Raw genomic sequence first — 25757 nt, 5'->3', positions numbered from 1 at the left:
CTGTTATCCTATTTTCAACCTCAACTTCATTCTGGCTTTAAGTGGATCCTAGATATTTGAAATTCTCTACCTGTTTCAAATCTAGGCCTCTTCTGTCTTGTATGAATAACCTATCGTCTCGTTGCTTCCTGTGCACCATAACCTCAGTTTTCTCACATTTACAAGGACCGCAAACATATATTTATCGTGACACACAACCTTAATTTTTAAAAAGAAAACGGGACAAGTGCGTTTGTGTAGCACGCTGATATAAGTTTTCCTAGTGTTGAAAAAGTTTCATCATAGAATGTGCAATTGCAGATTAATTAATCAGGAAAATATAAGATGAATCTTCATTAAATTTCATATTAACCCTCACTCCATGACGTAAAATCCCACATTGTTTTAAAAAAAGAAAACTGATCATTTGATCGATTGAGAACACGAGATTTCACAAATCCAGCAACGAACATTTTAATTTTAATTAATGTTAAGGAGATGATTATAAACATAATTTACATATACGAAGAATAGCAACAATCTGCTTGCAATGACTAGATCTAAACGTCTCTCTCTCTCTCTCAATTTCATTACTGTAATTACGCATGCACGTGACTATCAGTCAGGAGAATTTCGTCAGCCTGTACAAGGATACGCACTGCGCAGCGACATCCGGTACGTCATGTTTTTAATCTTTATCCTTCGCAGTCATTAACCAATATTAATCCTAGTTAAATTTTCATTTATAACCCAGTCTAATAACATTTTAAAACTAAATGTGCCTCCATTCCACTGGCACCTAGAAACAACGAGAAGATACGTGACTCTGAGAGACGTCATTTGTAAACAGTAGTTTCCCATGTGCAATGTTCGCCAAGTATTACATTACATCACAGTTCTCTCAAAGATTACGTAGAATAAACATATATCCAAATAAATATGGGATTATAGATTTAATTTACGTTATTAGTCACAATTTATAATGTATATTTCTTTCAAAACGACCCATTATTCGCTATTTATGGACACCGTTTCAGGGTCGTAACGTAACAACATCATTGCCCGCGACGTATTGTTATTCGTCAGTCATGGAGGACGTTCTGACTGAAGTTTGTTCCTCCGAGGACTTAAAGGTCAGTACGGCGATACAGTGATTAATTTTGAATTTGGTTTGGTGCTTTTGTGACGAATATTCAGCCACATTAATGAGCTAGAGTAATATATGCATATCTCCCTTACGTAAAGGGTTTAAATGTCCTAAATCTTTCTTCGACCCTTACGGTTCCTCAGGTAAAGGTTCGTTTATTTAATTAGAAATTAATATATAAATGATTGTTTCGATGAATTCGTAATGGAAAATAATTATATTTCAATTAATTCATGATGCTAAGTAAGTTTAAGCTTTAGATAGACGTTTATTCTAGATATACTATCGTAGAGATACCGCACTTGACATTAGACAGCTTCACGAACTGATAAAGTCAGTCTGATAAAGTCAGGTCAGGCTTGACATGCTAATTACTATCAGGTCAGGCTGGGTAGAACGAAGTATTGGCCCCACGTCGGGTATTACCTTGGAAATTGACTCTACAGTATTTTGTTGCTTATCAAGAATTTCCCGTTATTTTTTGTCTCTCGATTGTAATTAACCTGTAATTAACCTCAGAACTGATCACGTTTTTGCTATTGCTCATGCTCAGTGTTATAAGGGGAACTTTTGGGGAAAAGTGGAGTCTCTCCGCCCCCCCTGGCTAAGTAACGCGGCCTACTAGGTTAGGTTAGGTAGGGTACGTTAGGTTAGTATGGTCCCTTTTAATATAAATTGATTTAGTCAATCCCTTCTTTATTATATGGTTCCCTAACGTCTCTCGTATTCGTGAAACCGTTCCATACAGTCCGTGCGGAGCTAATACTTAGAATTACCACCATCTGTATTGCCTATCCTATTCGATTTGGCCAGTTTAGGCCAAACTGTTGAAATTTGGTCACTGGTTAGGCTAGGCTAAGGTAGCCACTACCTTAAACGGCCTTTTAGACATAGGTGTTATGAGGCTAGTAACTTAGTCCCAGCCACTGAGTAGGGAGACGGATATTCAGTATTATTTAGGGGATCTAGAGGGCAAAGCCCCCCTACCAGGTTAGGGTATGGCATCCTAAATCAGGTTAGGAAAGTAAGACCTGGCTAGGTCAGGTCACGGTTTTCTAAAATTCAGCATTTGGTAAGGCTAATCAAATTGTTGGCCTTTACATTTTTAAAGGGACAATGTTCGTTTCCGGTCCGAACGTCCCTACTCGATTTTTTATTATATATTTTGAATCTTCATAAAAAAATGAAAAAATATTCTATGTATAATTCGTGCAAACTAATGTTTATCACGATAAAAAATAAAATATATGTAAATAATCGAGGATTTTTTCTGAATTTCAAATTTGCGAAATGCACTTACGGACATTTGAAGGGACATTTTATCCCCCAGGGGCTAGTACTAAACATAGCGAAAAAATACATTTGGCCTTCCAGGGACTAGTACTAAACACGGCAAAACAGTGTAGATGAATCACTGTTTCACTGTGTTTAGTACTAGCCCTCATGTGGAATTGGAGTTGGTAAAAAGGTAGTTAATTAGAAGTCGGTGTGTTATTTCGGATGTACTCCTCCTCTCACATGTTTATTACCAAGAAAGAACTCGTTTATTACCAAGGAAGAAATATGGCTGTATTCATACTGACTGCAAGTTGAAGCTTTTCTACTTTAATTGTAATTTTGGTGAATTGTTAGTGAGTACACTATGGATAAAAAAGTGGTTGTGATCCCTTGCCTGCAGTTGGGACCTCCTCTGTAGGTAGGGTTGACACAGGGTTATCTGAGCATGCTTAGAACCCAGTGCCTTCCTGTGCCTTCCCAGATTTTGGGTTTACCCCAGACTCTTCCACTCTTTGTGCTTCACCAGTGGTACTTAATCACCATAGAATTGGATAAAATATTGTAGGCTTGATGAATTAGGGCAAGATCTTGCCCAAACTCTGTCGTAGTCCTCTTGTTACCTCTTGCATTAGTAATACCAGGCTCTGTAGGATACAGCAGTCAGTATTTCCCTGCTCATGCACATGCCCAGTATACTGAGATTTATAGGTGTTGATTAAGCATTCCTTCAGTCTGTTGGTGTAGGCACAGACTGTATGGAAACGTGAAAGCTGTTTGTAACGTCACATTCTGATTTCCCAGCTGAGGAGTGCATCTAAAACATAAAAATCAACGGAGTATATATTCTTGTTGGAACAGACTGTAATTTATTAAAGATAAAGTATATTTTGCCTTAATATGCAATTTTGTAGTCTATTATAGTAATCTCACTTCTTGTCATCTCTTCATTTGTTCATGTTTGCCTATGGAAAAGGTAAGGGATAGCAGTCAGTTGCATATTGAGACCCCACCCCTCACCTACCTGCTGCTAGTTAAATATCTTGTTACTAAGCTTCAAACGAACCAGGTAGCAGAGGAGGTATACCCACATAAAACCCATCAGGTTTGTGTATCTGGGAAAAGTGCAATCAATTTTTTAAAATTGAAGTACTTACGGCGTAATGTTGATTTCATACGTGCTTTCATTTGCATTGAACAGGAGTCTTTCTTTCAGTTCAAGTGTAAAATGTTTTGGTATTGTGTCATTGTACTTTGCTTCATTCTGAGTACATTCATGTCAAAGCATATATAACATTGCTGTGCAAATTTGAGCGTTTTTACAGTATTCTCAGTGTTACATTTTGCTATGTATATTGGCACTTTATATGCATTTTTTGGAATGATTAATATGGTAATGGAGGTGAGGACGAGTGAGTCATGCATTTGCTGAGACTCGATACCACAAGTCCTGTTATAAGAACCCATCTCAGACCAACCCTCAGGTAGAGATCAGTCAAGAGGAGAGAAGACAAGAATTATTTCATCTGCTAGTGATTCCTCCTCAAAATGAGGACTGAACAAGCCTGTCGAAAGGCATTTGGCATCAGCTATGGGAGGAGCATGTTCTAAGGAGTTCCTCCATTCTACTCCATCCTCAGTTCTTCTGCCCGCTTTCTTTCCATATTTCCAGACCTCTTGAATCTTTCTGAGGAGAAGGGGACTCAAACTCATGGTGACAGCATACTATATATGTTTGTTTAACTAAGCACAGAGAATCATACCTCTGCTCCTTCTCCAGATTGACTGATTGTCTTCTTGGGCTGCAGTTTATTACACTTTCATGTAATCTGACACACACTGAAAAAAGTTCCACTCCTGCCTCATGCGTTTTGTTCCAGTCTTTCACTACTAGTGCCCGGCACTTTTCTGCCCCTGCATTTTTATGATAGATTTTCCTTGACTGTCAGATATATGTCTCATCTATTCAGTGTTATACCTCATTTGGAGTGCTTCTGATTTTTATAATTAGTTTTGAGGAGCACGCTACACATCATCATCTTGTTGAATCTCTGACAATTTGTGATTCCCTGGTGCAGAATCATTTTTCCAACCTTGTCGATCTTGCTTCCTTAGCAAAGATGGTCAAGTTTGCATTTACAGTCCTCTACCAGGCATGAGGTTGCTTCTGCATGACCAGCATTGCCCTGCAACTTAGGATTAGAGATCTGCAAGGCTGTCTTCTATCTCTGCCTTGTACTTAGTACTAACAGAACTTAATGATTTAGGAGTTTGTCCTCCCTTGAGACCCGCAAAACTTGTGTTTTGCTTCAAACATTTAATGAGGCCTTAACTAGCTGGGAGTCAGCACCTCCCAATCTTGCTAATGCTACTGTAATGCCAAAGTTGCACCTGTGATTAGCCATTTCCAAGACTGAGATGTACCTGGTGCAGTCTAGGGAGTTCTGATTTTTTGCCCAGCAAATATAGAAAGAGGTGGTATGGGTACAAGGCTGCTTGAGGGGAGGAGGAGGAACTCTCCCATTGAACGCAGTGGACCAGTGATAGAAATCTCTGAGCAGAGGAAAGGAGTATTGAGAGATATAAAAGCTTTAGATTTAAGAAGATGGAACATTCCAAATATGGGAACAGAATTCTGTAATAACAAATTATTGTGTTATATGTATAGTTTTCATATAGTTTTATAGTGTTTTAAAGAAATTTAATATGACAACATGTTCTACATATTTATGTAAAGGTTTGAGGATATGTAAAACAAGTATGGTAAAATAGATGATGTAATGTTTCTTCTGCCAAATTTTTTATGTGATGAAGAGTCATTTGATTCTCTAATGCTCTTGTTTGTTCCAGACATTCGAAAAGAAATACAATGATGAAGTGTGTAGAGGAGAAGTTTCAAGCACAACCCAATTTGAATATGCATGTTTCTTAGTTCGAAGCAGGTAGGTCTATATAATTTTGTTTTACCTAACCCGTTCATCTTTATTTCCCTTTGATTTCACTCAGAACGACACAGTTATGTGTGACATAATGTTTTATGTTTTGTTTTGTTTTGTTTGAATGCTAATCTTCATTATTGTATTTGGTGTTTAAACAATTGTTGATGTATACCATATAGAATTATGTTGCTCCACAAATATACCTAACTGGAAGTCATTAATGTTTCAGATATCCAGCTGATATTCAGAGAGGTGTTGTTTTGCTAGAAGAATTGTACAAAAGTCCTGATGAAAGTGGAAAACGAGACTATGTGTTTTACTTGGCTATTGGAAATGCACGATTAAAGGTAAGCTATATATAACTACAGTACAGTATAGTAGTGCAAAAACACGTTTTCTTAAGTGTCCATATGGTTTCAAAACCTCTTATTTAACCCATGTCGTACTGCCTGGTGGAATGTGGGATTTATCAAGTTTAACTTTCATTCAACAAAAGTTTGTCTTCCTCTCAAGTGAGTCACCTGCCTTGGCATATATATGTTACTGAAATAAGTGTAATAACTTCATTTGTTGACTCATATATTTTGTTGTTCCTTGAGGATATACGTTCTGTTATATGGATGTACCCTCACTCATATCTTTTGTTGTTACTGGAGTATATATGTTCTGTTATATGGATGTACCCTCAGTGAAAGTTGGTCTGGTCGTTGAAGTTTGGCTTCATTGCTGTACAAATACCTTTGCTGTTGCTGGACTTCTATCATGGCTGTTTGTTACATCACCTGACTTCTGTCATAGCTGTTGTTGACATTCCTTTTTGTGGTGTCTGATGACAGATTTGGCATTCTTTTTGATTATGTGGTTGATTGTGGTATGAACGATGGCGACTGTATTTTTACCTAGAGGGAATGTTACCGGTGTGATAATTCTTCCACGAGGGGTACTGTCTTGGACTGTCCACTGTCCAGCACAGGTCTAGCGTTTGCGCCCACATCTTATCAGTTAGTAGGACAAGTCGAGCAGGTTTTGATATTGGTTCTTGGCCAGTGGGTAGAGGAGGTAATCATACCAGGATTGTCTCTGGTGCCTTTGGATCCGGAATCAATGTCAGAGGTGGTCCGTTGTAGACACTCTTTGTCATAGTCTTCTGAGCAAGATCAGGATTGGTCTGGTGCTGCTTCTGTTTTGGTTGAAGGTTCTTTTTGGATGGTATCATGTAGGGACTAGGGTCCTTTGGAACTGCCCTTAGTAAGTGTATAACTCACCAGCAGTGCCTTCTTTATAATTTCTTTAGCATTTCAGTGCAGTCTGTGATATGGTAGTGTGATTAAAAGAAGCTAACAAAGATGTCTTGGCAAAACCGTGAAAGGTTTTGTGCTCTGCCATGTGGTTTCTGCCATCAGGGTAATCAAGTGAAAACCTCTGAAACTTTCAGTAATCTGCCACCTTTTAGAACATAACTTACTGTAGACAACAGTGACTGTCTGACAGACAAAGTCAGAGTGATTCTGTGATTCTGCATCCTCATGTGAGCTAACAAATGAATAATTAAACACAAACCAGTGCTCTACATCAAGGTCCCTCCTCCCTCCTTGCTCGTTGGTTACAAATGCATTGATTCAAAAACAAAGCTTTAGGGATCTCACATGTAGAAGAGTAAGGTTATCTGTTAGGTAAATTCTTATTTATTCCTTTGAATACTGAGGTAATGGGCTTCAGTAAGATAGTTATTTATATTATTTTTCAAATTTAGAATTTGTGTGATGATTTTTAGACTTTGTATTTTCTCAAATTCCAGGTGATGTGAATGAATGACCATTCTCCCTATGAAGGAATAATGTTATATTTATTTTTAGATTCTTTAATATTATTACTTTAAACTCATTATGTAGCTGAGGAAGATAGTATAAATGGAACAATATATCTATAAATTCTTAAATACTTTTTACCTTTGTTCATGTTGTGGTATTAATATTTAGTAAAGGAAGGTGTATTACCTGAAAATATTAAAATTTTTTTCAGCTTTACAGCTTCCAGGATTAGTGAGAAGACATTTATTGTGTATCAGTTCTATAACAATGATTATAAAAATCCCTGTTTTTTTGCAGGAATATCAAATTGCCTTGAATTATGTTAGAGGACTATTACAAGTTGAACCGGCTAATAGACAAGTGCTCGAACTTGAAACTTTGATCAAGAAACGAATGGAAAAAGGTTAGTAAACATATACAGTTGATTTCAATATATTTCCACTACGTTTTTATTGTTACTCTTAGGTATTCAGGTTCTAGATACTCACAAGGCTATCCTAAAGAACTTATATTTGAATGATAAGCAAAAAAATGGGGTGAGCCAGAGATAATGTTAACAGCTAATGGTGAATGTTAAAGGGAGTAGATGAAGAGGGATTTTTTCCAGGCCATGCATGAATCTTGCCAATCTATTTGTAGGAAGTTCACTCAAGAAAAAAAGGAAGTTTTCTAGTAATATAGTAGCAGTACTTACCAAGTCGATGCTTCTCTAGAGCCATCAGCTGTTAGATCAGGTCTGCCACCAAGTAACACTGTCCATGAAACATCCTCTCTGTGATTAAAAGGACATTAGCATAGTGATCTTTAAGCCCCTGGAGGTCCAGAGCTTCCCTAGTAACTGTGTGAAGAAGCCTCAAGGGAAAATGTAAAGATTATAAGAATAATTCAGACATATAGCACCATGAGAGTCCTTCCCATGAAAGAAGCCGTCACATTATTATGGTGAAGCCATTTCTTAATTTTGTGACTATCGTCCAAGCACAAAGGGTTCCTAAGCTAAACATTCACCCACACAAGTGATGGTTACAACTGCTAGCTGAGTGATGATATAAGGAGGCATAAGCTGGTCAGTGGTCAGTCCAGCTTGCAAGTAGAAAAGTGGTCAGGCTGGTCAATACAGGCATGTTGATCCTCCATCTTGCATTTTGCATGAAGTATGAATCTGTGCAGGCTTTTTCTATTTGTCCAAAAATTATCTATGTTTCCTCGTCATGTGCTTTATGCTAATATATTTTTTTTTCACGTCAGAACTGTCTACAATATCGTCAGCAGTTAGGATTATTTAAAAAATTTGCCACTGAACTTAATTTCAGTGATTTTAGTAGCATTTTAAAAGCTTGTCAAAATGATTTAATCATGGAAACAAATTCCTTGGAAAAACTGTTTCAAAATCTTCAGGATTTTCAGGTCACCAGGTAGTTAGGTTATAACTTATTAAATACGTTAAGATGTAATACATATAATGAACAAACGTGTGAGTGTTAAAAATGTCAACTCAAAGGTTTGGTTAAACTGAAGGTAATAGTTATAATAGTGTGACTAGATTCCTTAATATTGTAACTTTGTCTTTTGCAGATGCAATCAAAGGAGCAGCAATCGCAGGCGGAGCCATTTTGGGTCTTGGGGCATTGGCAGGATTAGCTGTTGCACTTGCAAAGAAACACTGATTTTGTCTTTCATTTACACTATTTTTGGAGAATATTTACTCTTCGCATCACTTTGAAATAGCATTGTCCAATAAAAAATGCTATTTGAAGACCACGTATTAGGATTTTTTGCTGTTCAGTTGTGTAATTTCATTCCAGGTTCAGACACTAAAGCTCATTATTCTTAGTTTTGTTCATTTAAAGATGCTTGTAGCAAATTGTAACTGGCTTTAGACAACCTGTTTCTTGGAAACTAGCTTTTGTTAGAATTTCATTTCAGTAAGATTACTTTTCTTCAATCAGTGGCTGTTGTTTGTAGGTAATTTGATATATTTACAGCATGGGTTTGGATTTTCCACTCAAACATGTTAGTTTATGTATAGCTACAGTACTTTGTTAGTCACATTATATTTTGTCTGTCTGATTCAAAATTGTACAACTTAGCTCATCTAATTTGTAATGACCATGGTGAGATCTTCCACTATGGCGTTATATTTTGCGCTACGTAGGATTTGTTAACCCTGCTGAGATTTGCGTTGATGTACAGACCTCCAAGTGCTTTAGACATATTCTCCATACTCTCCTGTCTCTGGTCTCTTTTTATGTAAGTGTGTAAACATTTTATATTGGGACTCTTTCAAGCTAGATACTGTAAACTGTAAAACCCATTTTGCTAAGTCTGTTGTAGTCTGTCTTGATACAAAAGTACCAGCTTATTCCTGTCTTATATTATATCCTAACTGAACTGAGTAATGGCTGTGTATAGAGTCTTAAAGGATATTTTGTACATTGGATGGTTTATTAGGTCCAGAAAAGCTTGGTTTAAACAAGTCGAGGCTTAGACGCCAGTTAAAACGCATATCGACCAGATGAAAGTGAGGAATAAAGTTTTCATTGGCGATCATATATTCTTTGTGAAGCCGGAGCTACGAGAATGATGTCTGTGAGAGAAACTGATTTATCTTTTGATGGCAGTTCTGTGGTAATGTTTTGTATGAAGCGGTTTTAAGTATCGCACATTAGTATTTATTTTGTGTATGATATTTTAATATTCTTGTCACTAGTTTTAAACTTACTGTGTTGTGTCATAATGTTAGTATGTACTGGGATTACTATTCGAAGAAAATGCAGATTCTGTTCGCAAACGGGAGCGTTGAGTGGTTTGAAGATGTACAGTACATAATGATATTAAGAGACACATTGTAATATATGTATAAAAAAAATCTGTAGGATCTTGTCCAAGTCATGATATTATACTTTTGAATTTAATAAAGAAGGAAAGCTTTATTAAGAGGATATCTGTGTTATTGTATAATCCCGGCTGGCTGTTTTATATTTAGTATTGTTCACTGCGCAGCGAATGAGATGGTAATATATGTTTTCAAAAATTCAATACAGTATATCGGATGTTTGGTTGCAAATGTGCAATATGATGTATCATGCTAAAAAAACGTTATTACACCAGAGCTGCAATCCAGTTTTGGAATGATTAATTTCATGATTATCAATTTGCTGAGAACTTCTTTTAAGTTTGTGTTAGTATTTTGGGGGAATCTTGTCATTCCCAGTTATCACTTATATCAAAGGTTTGGTAAAACTGTATACAGACGTGATTTGAATCTGCCAGAAGTGAAAGCCAAGGTGAGTCTTGTATCTTTGGATAAGCTTGCACAATGAGTTTTGTTAGTGCATATACAGCATTAGATCACCTAGTGTTTCACAAGTAATGCACTTGATGTTAAAAAATAACTTCATGTGACTCGTTACTGAGTGATAGAGAGAGAGTAGGTGGACCTGGAAACTTGTCTTCCTTGTGCAGTTGTATGCAGAAAAATTAATTGCCATCCTATGGAATATATTTTGATGTTTTTTAAATTTAATAAGTAGAAATGAATAAATTAATTCATTAAATATATAAGAAATAAATAAATTAGAAATTGATTAAATTATGTGCAAAAATTAAACTGCATTATTAAATATACGAACGAATACTTCAAGGTACTGATTATAAGTACACTAGCCCCTCCATATCGTGAACACAATTAATCTAAGATGTGACTTTATTTGGTTTTCATCCTAACACATCAGATCTCTAATTTTGTTTAAATGGACCTACACTTCCAAATTTTATGTGTGATTGTTTCATTTTATGCTGATAGAGGCTGAATAATTATAGAAAGGCCCATTTTAGAAATAGTCGGAACCTTCTTGATCTTCATATTTTCAAGATGTCAGACATTTAAGAAGCCATGTACATCAATTGTATGTATGTATATGTACATGTGTCTGTTAGGCAATTCAGTCAGGGTAGGTTCCAACAGAAAACGGATTCGAATAGAAAATGTTTCATTTGTTTGTAAACAAATATTTTAGAAAAAACATGGTAGCATAAGGTTACGGGAAAAACTTACTAATAATATGTAAATGCAAAAACAAATATATTTCGCAGCAGCTCCCTGATTCTGACGGACAAAAATATGTAATGAACATATCGCTATACTGTAGACATTCCATCAAATATTTTATTAGTTCTCATGGTCGATTATTAGGGTGGTCCGTTATACATGTTGGTTTGTGGTAGACTCTTCATACGTTTTGAAAATGTTGAATGTGTGTGTTTTTAAGTTAAATAATTTTATAAATTTTACGTTAATGTCTCTCTATTTGAGGTTATCTCTTCCAATTTCCCTTGCTTAGCACACTGTAGGTGGTACGAAGTGTCCTCTGCAGCAATGCTTTGGTCCGAGCCGCAGTGCTTTCTGCCTAGCACTTTCCATCTATTTCCTTTCATCTCTTCTTACTTATTTGTCCAGCTTCAGTGTTTTCTTCTTATAGAAGAATAGATCCTCAATATGAGCCCTTTGAGAGTCGGGAAACTTGACGCAGTGTTCCCATTAAACTGTTTTATAATAAACAAACTGCATTTGTTTTAGTGCCACTAGCATGAAGAGCCAAAAATTTGTTAAAGAAAATCATAAATAATCTTTTGTAAATACTCCATAGATCAACATTATATATTCTGCTGCATTATTACATGTCCCAGGAAACTGGCCTATAAGAATTTGTAAGGTATATAGCCAGCCAAATGTTAATTATAATGTCTCTGATCTATAAAATCTAAATATTTACCCCAACCAGCACTGTTATTTGGAGATTTCATTAAATGCAGCCTTATCTGGCACTCACCTGCCAAACTCTTGTTAAGTTTGTTTCAAAGATATTTGAGGCATTCCGTAACAATGGCTCAAGTTTCTTGTAAGAAAAAGAATCAAAAATTATTTTTCTAATATTTCACAGTATTGTCCTTTACTGTAATGCATCACAGTCTGCTCCATTCTTGTGGCGTTCAGGCTTGAATGACATGCAAAAATTGACGTCAGTGGTTGAGTGAATGGGTGGGTTATCCGTACCCTCACTCGCTACTTTTTCAGCTGCCTTGGTACCAAACGTGAATGACTAGACAAGTTTTTGCCAAAGAATTGGAGGTGCTGAAAGGTGATTCATACTGATGTGATCTTAATGTACTTTAATCCAACTACCTGTTGAGACTGAAGTTGATACCTCAATGATTCTTTTAGGGGGCTAATTGTTTCAGTGTTGTAAGCATATAGCTTTCGAGTATGGCCCTTTCAAAGGGTTTCCAGTTGTTGTCCTGTGCAGGTAGGGTTGACTATGCCCCTCAAGGGTCCTTGTTACTTGTCATCTTCCAGCTCATCTTAGTAGCCCTTTTTCAAATGCATTGGGGGAGTTGTATTGGTTCATAAGGGTCTTCTGATGTGCACAAATTTCATAGAGCTCTATTGCTCGCCAAGAACTACTAGCATGGCTCTGGTTGATCTCAGGAAGTTTTCTGCGATTGTTAACTGCGGCACGGATGATGCCTGTTTCATTCTGACACCAACTTTGACTCGTGCTTCTACAATCAGCACCAGTAATTCTGATTGTTCTCAATCATGATCCCCAGAGCAGTCACCGTGCCTGGCTGGCGTTTCTTTTCTCTTCTTTCAGAGAGGATCTGTATCCTGTGAGGGATCAGCCTTGGGCTACTTCTAAAGAACCCACCCAGCCTTAGTTAGAAAGGCACTTATGTGAGACCACTGGACTCATTTGTGAATTCATTGATCTCAGGAGGGTGACCCTGTCTTATCAATTGAGCAAACAATAGGGTTCTCTGGCCTCCAGCCACTAACAGTTTCAAAATTAATACTTCCAATGAAAGCGGGATTTTGCTGACAAATTGTTTTACTTGCACTGTAGGTTTGAGGTTGACCACTTATGATTTCGTATCGGTTCACAAAGTATAAACAATGACTATCTTATCAGAAATCAGGAAAATGAAATGCATTACCAACAATTATATATTCTTTAGGTACATCAGAATAAATGAGGTTGAAAGAAGTGAATTGTTTCATGTGCAGTAGACTTAGCAGCTCCTTTTGTGTTTTATGCAGCTATAAAAGTTAATTTAATTTGCACTTAGGACTTCTTCCAATTAACATTCTCATGTTCTTTGTCTCAGGATATAGAACCAGTTACAAATACACCACCCCAACTGACAGAGGCTGTACTAGGCCTATACCTTCCCACTGGCCAAATGTTTACATTGTAAGTGTAGGTAGGCTCTCAGTGGATGTAACTGAAATACTCAAGTTTCTGGGTGATTAAAATGTAGGTCCCCTTGGACCGTTCCATAAGTGTTTGCACGTCTGAAAGATGACCTTGCAGACATATTTGATATATTGTTCATAGGCATGTTTAAATATTTGCTCATGGATGTTTTTGAATCTTGGCCTTGCATGTGAGAGGGGAATCTAGATATAGGAAAAGCTGGGGCTTGTTTGTGGACAATTATCCTGGTTTGAATAATTAAAAAAGAATGCTAAAGAATTTATTAGACTAGTAATGAATTACAAGTCGAGACATTTTTTCAATGCATAATCAAACAAGTGAATTTTGTTGCTTTTAAACTGTTCCTGGCCTTGATGCAGTAGTGTTTGTGAATCAGGAATTAAGGAAAATGACTAGTAGTAGTTATGATTTAGTGTTTCAATAGAATGTTTTGGATACTTATGGCATTGTATTCCAGTGACAGGAAAATTTTGGAGTTCAACTTTATGTAGGCTGAGCCTATCAGTCACGCAGAATAAAGGCATGGGAATTTCATATAGACTGCTTATATAGGAGATGGCTCACACTGTTGTAATAAGAAGGCCTCGCAGCTAATGATATAGTTTGGCAGTGTATGATATATTACATTATATTGTAATTACTGTAAAGTTCATGATGATAACTGTTCATTAGATAAGAATATTAATAAAAAAATGGTTTATAAAGATCTGTTATGGATGTAGGTTATCTAGAAATATGTATTAAAATCGAAGGTTCTGTTTCTAGAATGGTAGGCCTACTGATTCCCTGTGACAAAAGTGTAAGCCTAGAAATAAATTAGAACCTTAGTGAATACAGAGATATTCTCAACGCTGACCATAATGCACACATTTACGCTGAATGGGCCTTGTTTAGCTTGCCATGGCTAGACCAAAGAGGCTGAGATTAAATGAAGCTGTAGAAAACGCATCTGGCAACTGGTACTGTCTAGAAACTGTAAGAATGTAATACCATAAACACATTTTTTTAATTAAAACATGCGTTGAATTTGGTATTGCCGAAGTTGATCCCCAGTTTCATAACCATTGTCAAAAGATATAAAGATCTTTTAATTTATTTGGACAAATTCGAAACTCCCGCTAAGGAAATTGACGAGATTTCCTACCCTTTACCATTATATTTTCCCTTCGCTGTCTGAACCGGACAGCTGGATCTGTTATATCCGATTAACGGTCTACAAATATAGCAAGAGACCTGTTACGGAAATGCCCCATTTCATATTGAATACGCTACGAATTTAAGTTACATTTTTCCATATGCTCCTTCATGTAAATCTCATGAAAAGAAGAAGAGCGGGAAACACTTGTATTCTGGGGGTTTCTTCGGCTAGTAATCTCTGCTCACCCTCCCCCCCAGCCCCACCCAGGGGGAAACCATTCATCAACCACTTATCAAATATTCCTTGGTCAAGTTACAACGAGGAATTCAAATTAGTTTCCCAGAAGAACTTTGAGGTGGTAGACGTGCTATTTGCTGGGAGTTTGACATTCTGTTGGTGCGCATTCTGCATAGGTATCTGAAACAATTGATATCGTAGAGGTTCTCTGAAAAGAAGTGTCTTTGATTTAAGTTTTAAATGGCGGACGTATTAACGGCTGCTTTTTGCTTTTGTTTGGATCCATCGAAGAAAAATTTATTGGCGTTAAAAATGCATATGACAGATTACTCATTTTGGAGTGCTGTTTATTATATGATGCTGAATATATAATAAATGTCCTCACCAGAAATTCTTAGACATCGACTAAGTCTTACTATTGTTTGTGTTGCCATCTTTGGCGTCCAGATTTACTTCTGTTTTTGTATATTAACATGATCGTGATTACCGACTTCATAACTTTGTGACCTATTGCATATTTTCACTTTCGATTCCGCCTTTGACTGCTCACATTAATTGGGCGTGGCTCTGTACAGTAACCTCATCATCATTCAGGTAGCGTCATATATGGGAGTTAATAATTTGCGTAAAATGTCTGATCGCAAAACCAAGTCCGACTTATCGTGAAAACGCAATGTGACGTAAAGTGGAATCATCGTACTCCTGGCAAGTGCAGCTCAGGTAATCACCCTCGTTTTCTACAGCTTCTCTCCCTTTTTTTTTCCCACCTTTTTGTGTTTTTGAGTAATGCGTTTCAGCAGCTGCATTGTTCGTCATATGCTTTGAGTTTTCTTTAAGTTTTATCAAGCAGGTCTATGGTTGTGCGTTCTAGTATTGCGTTGTGAATGGATGGAGAATGCTAAGTTTTTATTTATAGCCTCACAAAAATTAGATGGACGTTTGGCGGGTTGAAAACTTAAAATGCGTTTCAGCAGCTGCATTGTTCGTCATATGCTTTGAATTTTCTCTAAGTTTTATTAAGCAGGTCTATGGTTATGCGTTCTAGTATTGCATTGTGAATGGATAGAGAATGCTTATTTTTTTTTAATTTATAGCCTTACAAAAATTAGATGGACGTTTGGCGGGTTGAAAACTTAAAATGCGTTTCAGCAGCTGCATTGTTCGTCATATGCTTTGAGTTTTCTTTAAGTTTTATTAAGCAGGCAAATGGTTATGCTTTCTAATATTACATTGTGAATGGATGAGAATGTTTATTTTTTTAAATATAGCCTTACAAATTAGATGGACGTTCGGCGGGTTAAAAGCTTGAAAAAGAGTTGCACGAGCCATAGGCTGGTGCCTGGCTCACGCCACACTACAGCCAGACAGAGCCAGCAGACTGCAGAGAGTCAGTGAGAGACTGTCAGAGACCAGTGTTTACCGTGGTGTGTGAAAGTGAAGTTGTTGGTGGCGGTGTTCTCGGAGAACTGTGTGCGTTGGAATCGCTCATTTTGTACAGTCGAGTATTCTGTTAAAATTCTCTGACGAAGTCGATTTGTGTCAAACGTAATATTTTTTCTGTCGTGCCTAAAAGAGAGACAGTGTGTTTTAGATACAAAAATCAGACCGAGTGATTGCTGGAAACTTGTGGATAAACATGATCAATGCCCAGTGATTTTGACAAATATATGAAAATTAGTATAAAGATCGTACCCCTTTTAATTGGTACACCATCTCGATAAGAAACTAGGTAACCGCGAAGTAGGTTACATACGTAAGTTAGAATCCATCTAGAATAAATCGTTAAAGGAATACGTGAACGTATGTAAGTCGAGCGTATATATATTTTTTTTTACAACTGCTATCCGACGAGAAAATGGAAGCTGTTCCGATAAAACTGAAACTAATTGTTTTCGAAGTGTGACAGGCCTACTCAATCTCGTTATGGGGTTCAGCCTACGTCTGACCTCAAACTAGAAATACCCTAGAAAGTGCTCGCTGATTTTTTTTTTACTATATGAAATATTAATTATTTTATCAAGAGAGAGAGAGAGACCCCATATCCGCCTATATTTTACTGGGAATTTCAAAATTGTTACCACATTCGCGTTCCGTCTTGCTCCCTTATAAAAATGAAAATATAACCGTCATGTTAAGGTTTTATTTATTCAGAATCAAAATTTGATGTCATAACAAAACAGATTCAGTTTAACTGTGCAGCCAATTATGATTCATACGGCCTGTGTAAACTGCCTCATTAGCATAAGATGGCGTAACGATTACTGTAATTCATTTTATTTTTTTTTTTAATCCCACAGCTGGAAATTGGATAAGTTAAGAAAGACATCCACTTAATTTGCTCGTCTTTCAGTACTCGCTCTCGCTTTTGTTTATTAAAAAGAAAAGACTTTTTTGACCGTATAAAAATATTTTTGTTTCCAGCATTTCTCATATAATTAATTCAGAGGGAAAAGAAAATTATGTATTATTATTATTATTATTATTATTATTATTATTATTATTATTATTATTATTATTATTATTGTATTTTACTCAGAATAAAATATAAATTTACACTCACTAAAAGTAAAGTAAATGGCATATATAATTTTTTCCTCACCATGCAAAACATTTCCAACAGTATATGTATATATATATATATATATATATATATATATATATATATATATATATATATATATATATAGGCCTATATATAAATCCTTGTTTACTGCTGCCTTTCACACTACAAGTGTCACGTGCACCTTGTGTTAACGAAATGCACATACTGTTTACACATGAATACATATACATGTTTGTTTATGCATGTATGCATAAACAAGCAATATGCTGTAAATGAATTATGCATTCACATTATGCGGTTGACGTCCTGCTGATGAAACCTTTGTGTAATGGGGATTTCGTAACTCCAACAAAGAGCTTCTACTTATCTGTCGATTATTTCTGGGGAAAATGTAATTGAACTCTCAATTTTCTCAGCATTTTAGACGTTTGTAGACTTGTGTTTCCCTTAGGGGTGGGTGGTAGCGCCGTCAGTGCACCTCATGCGGTGCACTGTAGGCATTACTTTAGGTCCTTTGAAGCGTCCTATGGCCCCTAAGCTGCAACCCATTTTATTCCTTTTACTGTACCTCCTTTCATATTCTCTTTCTTCCATCTTACTTTCCCCAACCCTCTCCTAACAGTTGGTTCATAGTGCAACTGCTTTGAAGCTTTCCTCCTGCTACACCTTTCAAACCTTTTACTGTCAGTCTCCGTTTCAGCGCTGAATGACCTCATAGGTCCCAGTGCTTGGCCTTTGGCCCAGAAGTATTCTGTATTCAATTAGCTTCTGTTGGAGGTATCAGATTTTTGGAAATGCTATGAGGTCCTTGATCCAAAGTGGAAAAGGTTCGCATTAGGCTTATTCATGTGTTTTTAGGGAATGGCCCTCTTATTTGGGAAGCTGTATCTTCAATCTACCTTCTTGGAAGGAGTAAATCTCTCTCTCTCTCTCTCTCTCTCTCTCTCTCTCTCTCTCTCTCTCTCTCTCTCTCTCTGCTCCAGGCAAAAACTAATGGAGCAGTATTTACCTTCATGTTTGCTTCGTGGATTGGTGAGCAAAAAGAGGAATTGATTTAATAATTCTTCTGTATTGTTGGCATACTTTCGTTATTTTAATATTAATTTTTGATTGAATTCGTGTTTCTGATTACTAAAATCTGCCCAGTGTTCAACTCCTTGTACAGAGCTCAGTACATTGGTTGCAAAATGATTGAGAAATTTATTCCCATGACTTGACACTTTCCAGTTTGCCGACTGAGCCAAGTATCATCTGGGTTCTTTGATAAATAAAAATTTTTGCTTCAAAAACGTCGTTAGATTTACGTTATATGATAACAGAGACAGTATGATCAAGAATTATCATTCCTCTTAATCTTCTTCAACATTAAGCCATCATCCTTGACATGGTAAAGCTATAGAAACAAACACGCTGGTCGTTACCACATTCATACTCAAACCGCCGGATCGTGAATGAACACTCGGTGCAGAAAACTTACGAAAGTTAGACGTTTCACTCATACACAAATGGGTTATCAGCAGGACGACGAACGCATCTACAGACACTGCGCCACTCAACTCTGATTACCTGTATTCTCCTGCTTTCTTCATGTCAGGGTATTTACAGTGATTTCACTCTTCCAGTTCATCTTATGGAACATATGTTACGCAAACAATTTATTTTATAAGCTTGTTTTTTTATTTTTCTCTATTTTACAAAGAACATTCAAATTCCATTTCATGAAGGAAAGCTTGTTCAGTCCCATTATACATCCCATCCATGATAACTTTACATAGGCTTTGTTTTTGCGATAATATTATATACCTATACATACATACATACTGTGCATATATACATATATATGTGTGTATGTATAATTACCATCCCGATACATACACGCACGCACACCCACATATAAATATATATATTAATGTATTTATATGTACATATATGTGTGTATATGTACAATCAGTAACCGTCACAGAAGAGTGATTCAGAACCTCTTTTATCATATAATCTACTGCGGATCAATAACTTATTAATTTTTTTTTAACTTACAACCATTTTTTCACAAAATAGGCCTATTGTTTCCTCAGTCAGAAGCTGCGCAAATCCCGTAGTCTAAACCACGCATTCCTTTCCAGACCCTAAACGTAACGATTCTCTTTGTTTAAACGATCGAACGAGCAATCGAAAATGGAAAAAAGACCAATATTAGCTTAGGTAAAAGCAACGAGTGAATGTAACCGTTTAGAAATATAAAAAAAGAAGAAGAATGTTCGCCTCTTGCTTGGAAAATAATTCTTCCGACTGAACAGATCTGTAACCTTCATGACATCATGCCACTGCACATGCGCAGACTCAGTGTTCGCTTCGTTATTCTCATCTCCGGCTTCTCCTCCGAGTCTCCACCGTCGCCGTCGCTAGGAGCCACGACTTAAGGTAAGTTTGGAGAAGGAACTTTTAATTGGTTGAAAATTTGTATTTGGGAAGGGTTTTGTTGAATGTAATTGTCTATGAGTCTTATGATATATATATAAAGTCATTCTCTCGTTGAAGCAATAACATTAATATACAAATTTCTCACGTTGTAGCAATAACGTTAATATATAACTTCACTGCATATTATGTCACTAGTAGTTTACCGTCTTTTTAAAGAAAAAATGTAAGCTGAAATGTCGTATATGTATGATATAAAAATTTAAAATAGTGCAACTCTGTAATTCTCGCTAATTTTCAGTATTAAAACGAGAAACATTACCAAAATCGTGACTTAGATGTGATCTGTAGATTCGTGAACTTGGCCCTCAGTTGAACGCTAATATCAGCCTTGAACGCACGATTACACAAAATTTGTCTTCGTGCTGCTATCAAAATGCAACGTTTTGTGCAGTATTCTAAAACAAATCTTTATTATTTGCGCTGTTTTCATGATATGATTATTGTTTAAGAGTAGAATCTGCATAAATTTTTCAGTCTAGATACGTTAAAATGTAAAGGCTACCAGAGAATTTCCATGAGCCGGCTCTGCTCTCACTGTCGGAGATTGATAATGATAAGAATTCTCTCAAAACCTTTCTTTATTATTATTATTATTATTATTATTATTATTATTATTATTATTATTATTATTATTATTATTATTATTATTATTATCAGCAGCACCAGCAAACTGGGCAACGAGCTAATAGATGAGTTTCTGGTCGTTAGAAAACCTTGGTTCTCTTTTTTAAAATTTAAATGCCGACTCCGCCGGCAAACTTGCGCCGTGTATGGGTTGGATGTCGATAATTTAAAAGTTGCCCGCAAACCGACTTTTCGTACGGTCGGCTGCCCTTTTTTCTCGAGTTTCGCCTTTCTTTTTGCGAAGAAGACGCCTTCGACGCATTATTTCACGCCCTTTTAAGGCGGCGTCCGAATGTATTCGCTCTGCGAGCCTGTTAGCCTATGCAAAATAAGCAAAGTGTAATTGCCTATTAGGCTCCGGAGCTGTACAAAGTAGTCCAGAATTATAGGTCTAACAGTATCGGCTGCCTTTTTTAGTTATGAGCGGTGATTATTTGTCGATTCTTATAGACTGTTTCGACTCCCCTGACATGCCCTTTATGAACTGTATGTGTTATTTTTTTTATGACAAGGGTGTGAAAAAAGCCACCAGCCGTCTGTAAATCTTGGTTGATATCTTCAGTTCCTCTTAAGCACTCTCCGGCCGCGTGTCACTTTTAGTCTACCTGTAGAACATCAATAAAGTTCTTGCTTTACTTGAATGAGCAGCTCACAGTTTTTAATCTAATATTAAGCCTTTGAGGGTGTATTTCATCTTACGTCAGGTTGCAAATAAAATACCTTAGGATGTAGCCTAATCCACTGAAGGGGAACTGACTATTCTTAGGTCAAGTTAGGTTCAATGAGACTTCTTGATTTCGGTATTTCCTTATATTATTGTAAGAACTGAATTTCGAAATTTGAGTAAGATATATAAGTGATAATTGGGTGCAGTGTTACCAAAATATTTTCTGTTTTTTTACGATTTTTTCACTCCCAACTGAGTTCAGCTTCTGTTGTGTTAGAAATGTACGTCCTTTAATCTCTTTGGAAGATCACACAATCAGCATTTGAGAGTTCTGTTGTAGAGAAATTACACAATTACACAATATGGTATTATCACAACTATTGAATGTCTAGGGGGAAGGCTGAAGGGTTGCTCATATAGCACTGAAACAGTTAAAGAAGTTATAGCTGACTCAGTAACAGTTGTCTTGTCTGAGGGATGGTATTGGCATTACAACTCACCTTTCACCTTAACTAAAATGCATGCAGTACCCAAAGCACACATGTTACTTCTGTTTAGAAAATAAAAGTAGAAATTTAGGCTATAAGTGTTAGTCTCACACAGATTAATAAGTCTGAATAACCAGACCTTGCAAGTGGGTCTTTCCCCCATTCCATGCTTATCCGAAGTGCTTCTTTTCTCCTCATTCCTTGTGAAATTCTCGCCCTGAATCTCTTCTCTTCCTCTTGCAAGGAGGTAATGCTCGCTTGTAACTCTGAGGTACATACCACTCCTAATTTTTTTTTTTTTTTTTTTTTGCGCTTCATAATGGCATAAGATTGCCCGTCTTGTCTGGCGAGTTGGTTTAGATCCGTCTCTATCCGCGTCTGATGACGTACACACTGAAGCAACTATCAAACTTGTAAATTTTTTGGAATCTTTTGGCATTTTGACATCTCGGTTCTCGTGGACAGACTGGGGAAGGAAGGCTTTTTTCAATATATCCCTCCAGTTGACGGCAATACAAACCTAGTCAACGCAATAACTTTGCCTAGTAAAGTTTACATAGTAAAGTTGTTAGGTAGTACGTTCTAGGAACGAAATTTTCCTTCAGTAATTCGACTTTAGAATCAGGCTAGGCCTATGACATGTAGGCTATACCGTGTTCTATCCAGACCCAGCCATCCCTGACTACTCAACAGGTTGCTTAGTACACATTGAGGACGTCATTGTTATTATTAATAAGTGCTGCCCTTGAATAAGGAAAAATGCCGATTTATAGCAGAAACGATTCTGAACGCCACTGAGCTGCCATATTAGCAGAAAGGCATCACAAGATGTCGAAGAAATTGTGTTGCAGCAATTTTAAGATCCATACGGATTTCTTTGTCTGTCTGTCTTGCAGGATTGTCATTACTCCATTACGTGGCCGAAGATGAGGTCAGGAGACGTATAAGTGAAAAAGTTGGGAATTAGCAGGTTTTCCCGAAGTTGGAAGTTGCGAAATGATAGACCGAGTTCTTATTCAAGTACGTTTTCCTTGTCAATCAGAACACTTGGGTGTATAAAATATTTTCTACTGTTTGAATTGATTTAAGCCGATTATAGTATAAGACTGTTTTCAGTATCCATAGCTGAATATTTATTTCCCTGCCATTGGGACTTGCAACTTAACAGTCTTATCAAATAAAGAACTGGAGCAGAAGGAATTGAAAAGATGGTAGGCTGAGCCGGTACTGAACCCCCAAAACAAAGCAGCAGAACATTCACAGTTCCGATGTTTTCATGGAAGGAACTTTGCATCTGACAGTGCTGTTGCAGTATGGTGGCACTGCAAGGCACCACACCTCCTCCAGATAGTTATGACTAATTACGACAGAATCGGCCGCCACACCCACACCGAGTTCACCTGTCCCTGACCTGAGTGACATGAGTTTGTTTACCCCCTCCCCTCACCCTTCCTCCCCCTCCCACCTCCCTCTCCTCTCCCTCCCCCCTCTCCTCTCCCTCCCCCCTCGGTGAGTTCGGTAAATGGAGCGTATTTCTAGCAACAGAATGACAAATTGGCCAAAACCATTTCTGGAATTCTTCCCTTGTTCCCCATTTTAGGAAATTTCGCTTGTAATGATTTAATTGCCTCTCGTTATCGTCAGCATTATGGTGGGCGTTCATCTTATCAGTTCTGCCAACTTGCGTAGCTTTTAGTGAACAACAATAAATATTTATTTTAGAGAGACTGGTCTAGTTCTTCGTTGGGCGATTGGGGGCCGTTCTCAGCTAGCACTCTGCTGGCCGCGAGTTCGAATCTCCGAGCGGCCAATGAAGAATAAGAGCAATTTATTTCTGGTGATAGAAATTAATTTCTCGTTATAATGTGTTTCGGATTCCACGATAAGCTGTAGGTCCCGTTGCTAGGTAACCAATTGGTTCTTAGCCACGTAAAATGAATCTAATCCTTCGGGCCAGCCCTAGGAGAGCTGTTAATCAGCTCAGTGGTCTGGTTAAACTAAGGTATACTTAACTTAGGGAGACTGGTCATAATTTTTTCTGGAGGTAGAAGGGATGTTCAGACTGGTCATAATTGTTTCTAGAGGTAGAGGTGATGTTCAGACTGGTCATAATTGTTTCTGGAGGTAGAAGGGATGTTCAGACTGGTCATAATTGTTCTTAAAGGTAGAAGTGATGTTCAGACTGGTCATAAGTGTTCCTAGAGATAGAAGTGATGTTCAGACTGGTCATAATTGTTTCTGGAGGTAGAAGAGATGTTCTCAGTTTCAGAGGCAACCCCTAACGTGCATTGCCTTTGGAAACCCTTCAGATATTCCTTGCCTTCAAAAACTCCTGATACAATTATTGCTTCAAAAGCAGTCTTACCTCAGTGTAAGGACACTAGGCTAACCAAGAGCCTTCTCATTCTGAGAGGTGTTGACAACGCCTTCCGATAGAAAGGGTTCCTATGGCATCCATGGTATTTTCCCCGGTATTAAACACGTCGTATACAAGTTCTCTACCTGTCGTATCAAACTGCTCCCTCCTTTGCGATACCGGGATACAATTGAATGAAATCCATCGGGGAATTTATTCGATCAGTTTGAATTTAAATAAACAAGCTGAGTAAAACATAGCTTAAACTTGAGCATATGAACCCTTATAAATAAATAGGAAAGATGTAACAGCATAATCAGTGTAAGTGCGGCATTCCTTTTCAATGACGGTTAGCGAGTGCACCCACGTGGCCGCGGACGCTCGTACAGATTCATACATATTCTTTGTTTATTTATGAAATAAACCAAACTTTCTTTATACAGAAGAGTTGCTTTCACATGCGAGGGACTTCATCCCAAACCATGGAAAGTGAGCGTTCGAAATGCCATAGTTATAGAAGAAGGTAAAAAAAAAAAAAAAAAAAAACTCAGTTCTCATGTGACTCATTACCATCGGCGATGAGTCAGTCAGTCGGTGCCAGACACACGACGGCGACCCATCTGGGCGGGAGAGGAGAAATATCGTACGAAACGGCGACCCCGAGGAGTTAAATTGGGGGCGATATTGCACCTAAAAAAAAAAAAAAAAAAATAGAAGGGTCTTGGAGGAGGGGAAGGGGGAGAGGAGCAGATAAAGGGGAGGGGAAGGGTGAGGAAGGGGTGGGGTGGGGTGGGGGTAATAGCAACAACTTTCGCTTTTCATCCGGCTGGCAAATCGTTCCTACGAAAGAAGCGTCACTTTTGTCGGATTCATCATACACGTTTCCTTGGAAGGAGATGCTTATGACCAGTATTAAGTAATATATATAATATATATATACACTATATATATATATATCTACACATATACACAAGTATATTTGCGCATATGTACATATGTGAACCTACATTATTTATCTCCCCACAAACACACACAAACACATATTTATATATGTGTGTGTGTGTGTTTGTAGGGATATAAATAATGTAGGTGTACATATGCACATATGCGCATATATACTTGTGTGTATGTGTATATATGTGTGTGTGCGTGTTTGTAGGTAGATAAGTAATGCAGGTGTACATATATATACATGCAATTACGTTTGTTTGGCAAGCCGTGTGACGTAGAGTTGCTGAGTTGTATCTACATAGGCATGCATACCTATGCACATTTGAGCCATGTACTTCTCTACTAAATAATGAATTTCGTAATAAAATGTGTATATAATACTTTACTCTTTCTTTCAGCCACTGGAAACATACACCAATTGTATGCATTCTTCACGTTGGCAATCTCATCTGTTGAGGCTGACCTTTTTTGTTAACCGTCTGGGGGTCTCGGCAATCCTAAAGTTTCAAAAAAAAAAAAAAAAAAAAGAAAGGTCCTTTTGATTCTCAGTATAATTTACTGACCATTTTGATGTTTGGGGAAAATGTAGTTGTGTGCTGTCAGGTTCGTTTTTATTGCTTTCCGTCAAGGAGTTTGATTTGAAATGGATGACCCATGATTCCCACTGGAGAGAACGTGTTAATAAACTTTGTTGAATATCAACTTTTTACATTTTGGGGTATTACAACATTACAAAGTGCCCTGACGTCATGCTGTTTTGAACATGAGTCAGTTTTGGTCTATGCCAAAAAAGGAGATTTATATAGAAATGACAGTAATATATATA

The 25757-nt window shown here is 37.2% G+C and overlaps 2 protein-coding genes across 4 annotated transcripts in view; both read left to right on the top strand.

The window, feature by feature from the left end:
- The first annotated feature begins 604 nt into the window (after nt 1-604).
- Fis1 (fission 1 protein) lies at nt 605-10093 on the top strand. The gene is made up of 6 exons (XM_067093372.1): nt 605-654; nt 1017-1112; nt 5252-5343; nt 5570-5687; nt 7449-7554; nt 8727-10093. The coding sequence occupies exons 2-6, from the start codon at nt 1068-1070 to the stop codon at nt 8816-8818; spliced, it is 453 nt and encodes a 150-aa protein (XP_066949473.1). The 5' UTR covers nt 605-654; nt 1017-1067; the 3' UTR covers nt 8819-10093.
- Nucleotides 10094-16163: 6070 nt separating this feature from the next.
- The window catches only part of LOC136832485 (uncharacterized), a 161907-nt gene continuing 152313 nt past the window's right edge, over nt 16164-25757 (top strand). Inside the window, exons 1-2 of one of the 3 annotated variants that reach the window (XM_067093366.1) lie at nt 16164-16271; nt 19488-19785. The gene's annotated coding sequence lies outside the window, so the exon portion shown is untranslated. Of the gene's footprint in view, nt 16294-19422; nt 19786-25757 lie in introns of all 3 variants that reach the window. The other 2 variants (XM_067093367.1, XM_067093369.1) reach the window with 2 other exon arrangements.

This window comes from Macrobrachium rosenbergii, chromosome 50 (assembly GCF_040412425.1).
Source record: "Macrobrachium rosenbergii isolate ZJJX-2024 chromosome 50, ASM4041242v1, whole genome shotgun sequence".
NCBI lineage: Eukaryota > Metazoa > Arthropoda > Malacostraca > Decapoda > Palaemonidae > Macrobrachium > Macrobrachium rosenbergii.
This window is presented reverse-complemented; position numbering and strand designations above follow the sequence as displayed.

What these genes read in the sequence shown, in the direction of transcription:
- Fis1 (XM_067093372.1), top strand. Translation starts at nt 1,068, where the DNA reads ATGGAGGACGTTCTGACTGAAGTTTGTTCCTCCGAGGACTTAAAG. An exon ending in TTGGAAATGCACGATTAAAG is followed by an intron (nt 5,688 to 7,448) that starts GTAAGCTATATA and finishes GTTTTTTTGCAG; the next exon opens with GAATATCAAATTGCCTTGAA. An exon ending in CAAGAAACGAATGGAAAAAG is followed by an intron (nt 7,555 to 8,726) that starts GTTAGTAAACAT and finishes TGTCTTTTGCAG; the next exon opens with ATGCAATCAAAGGAGCAGCA.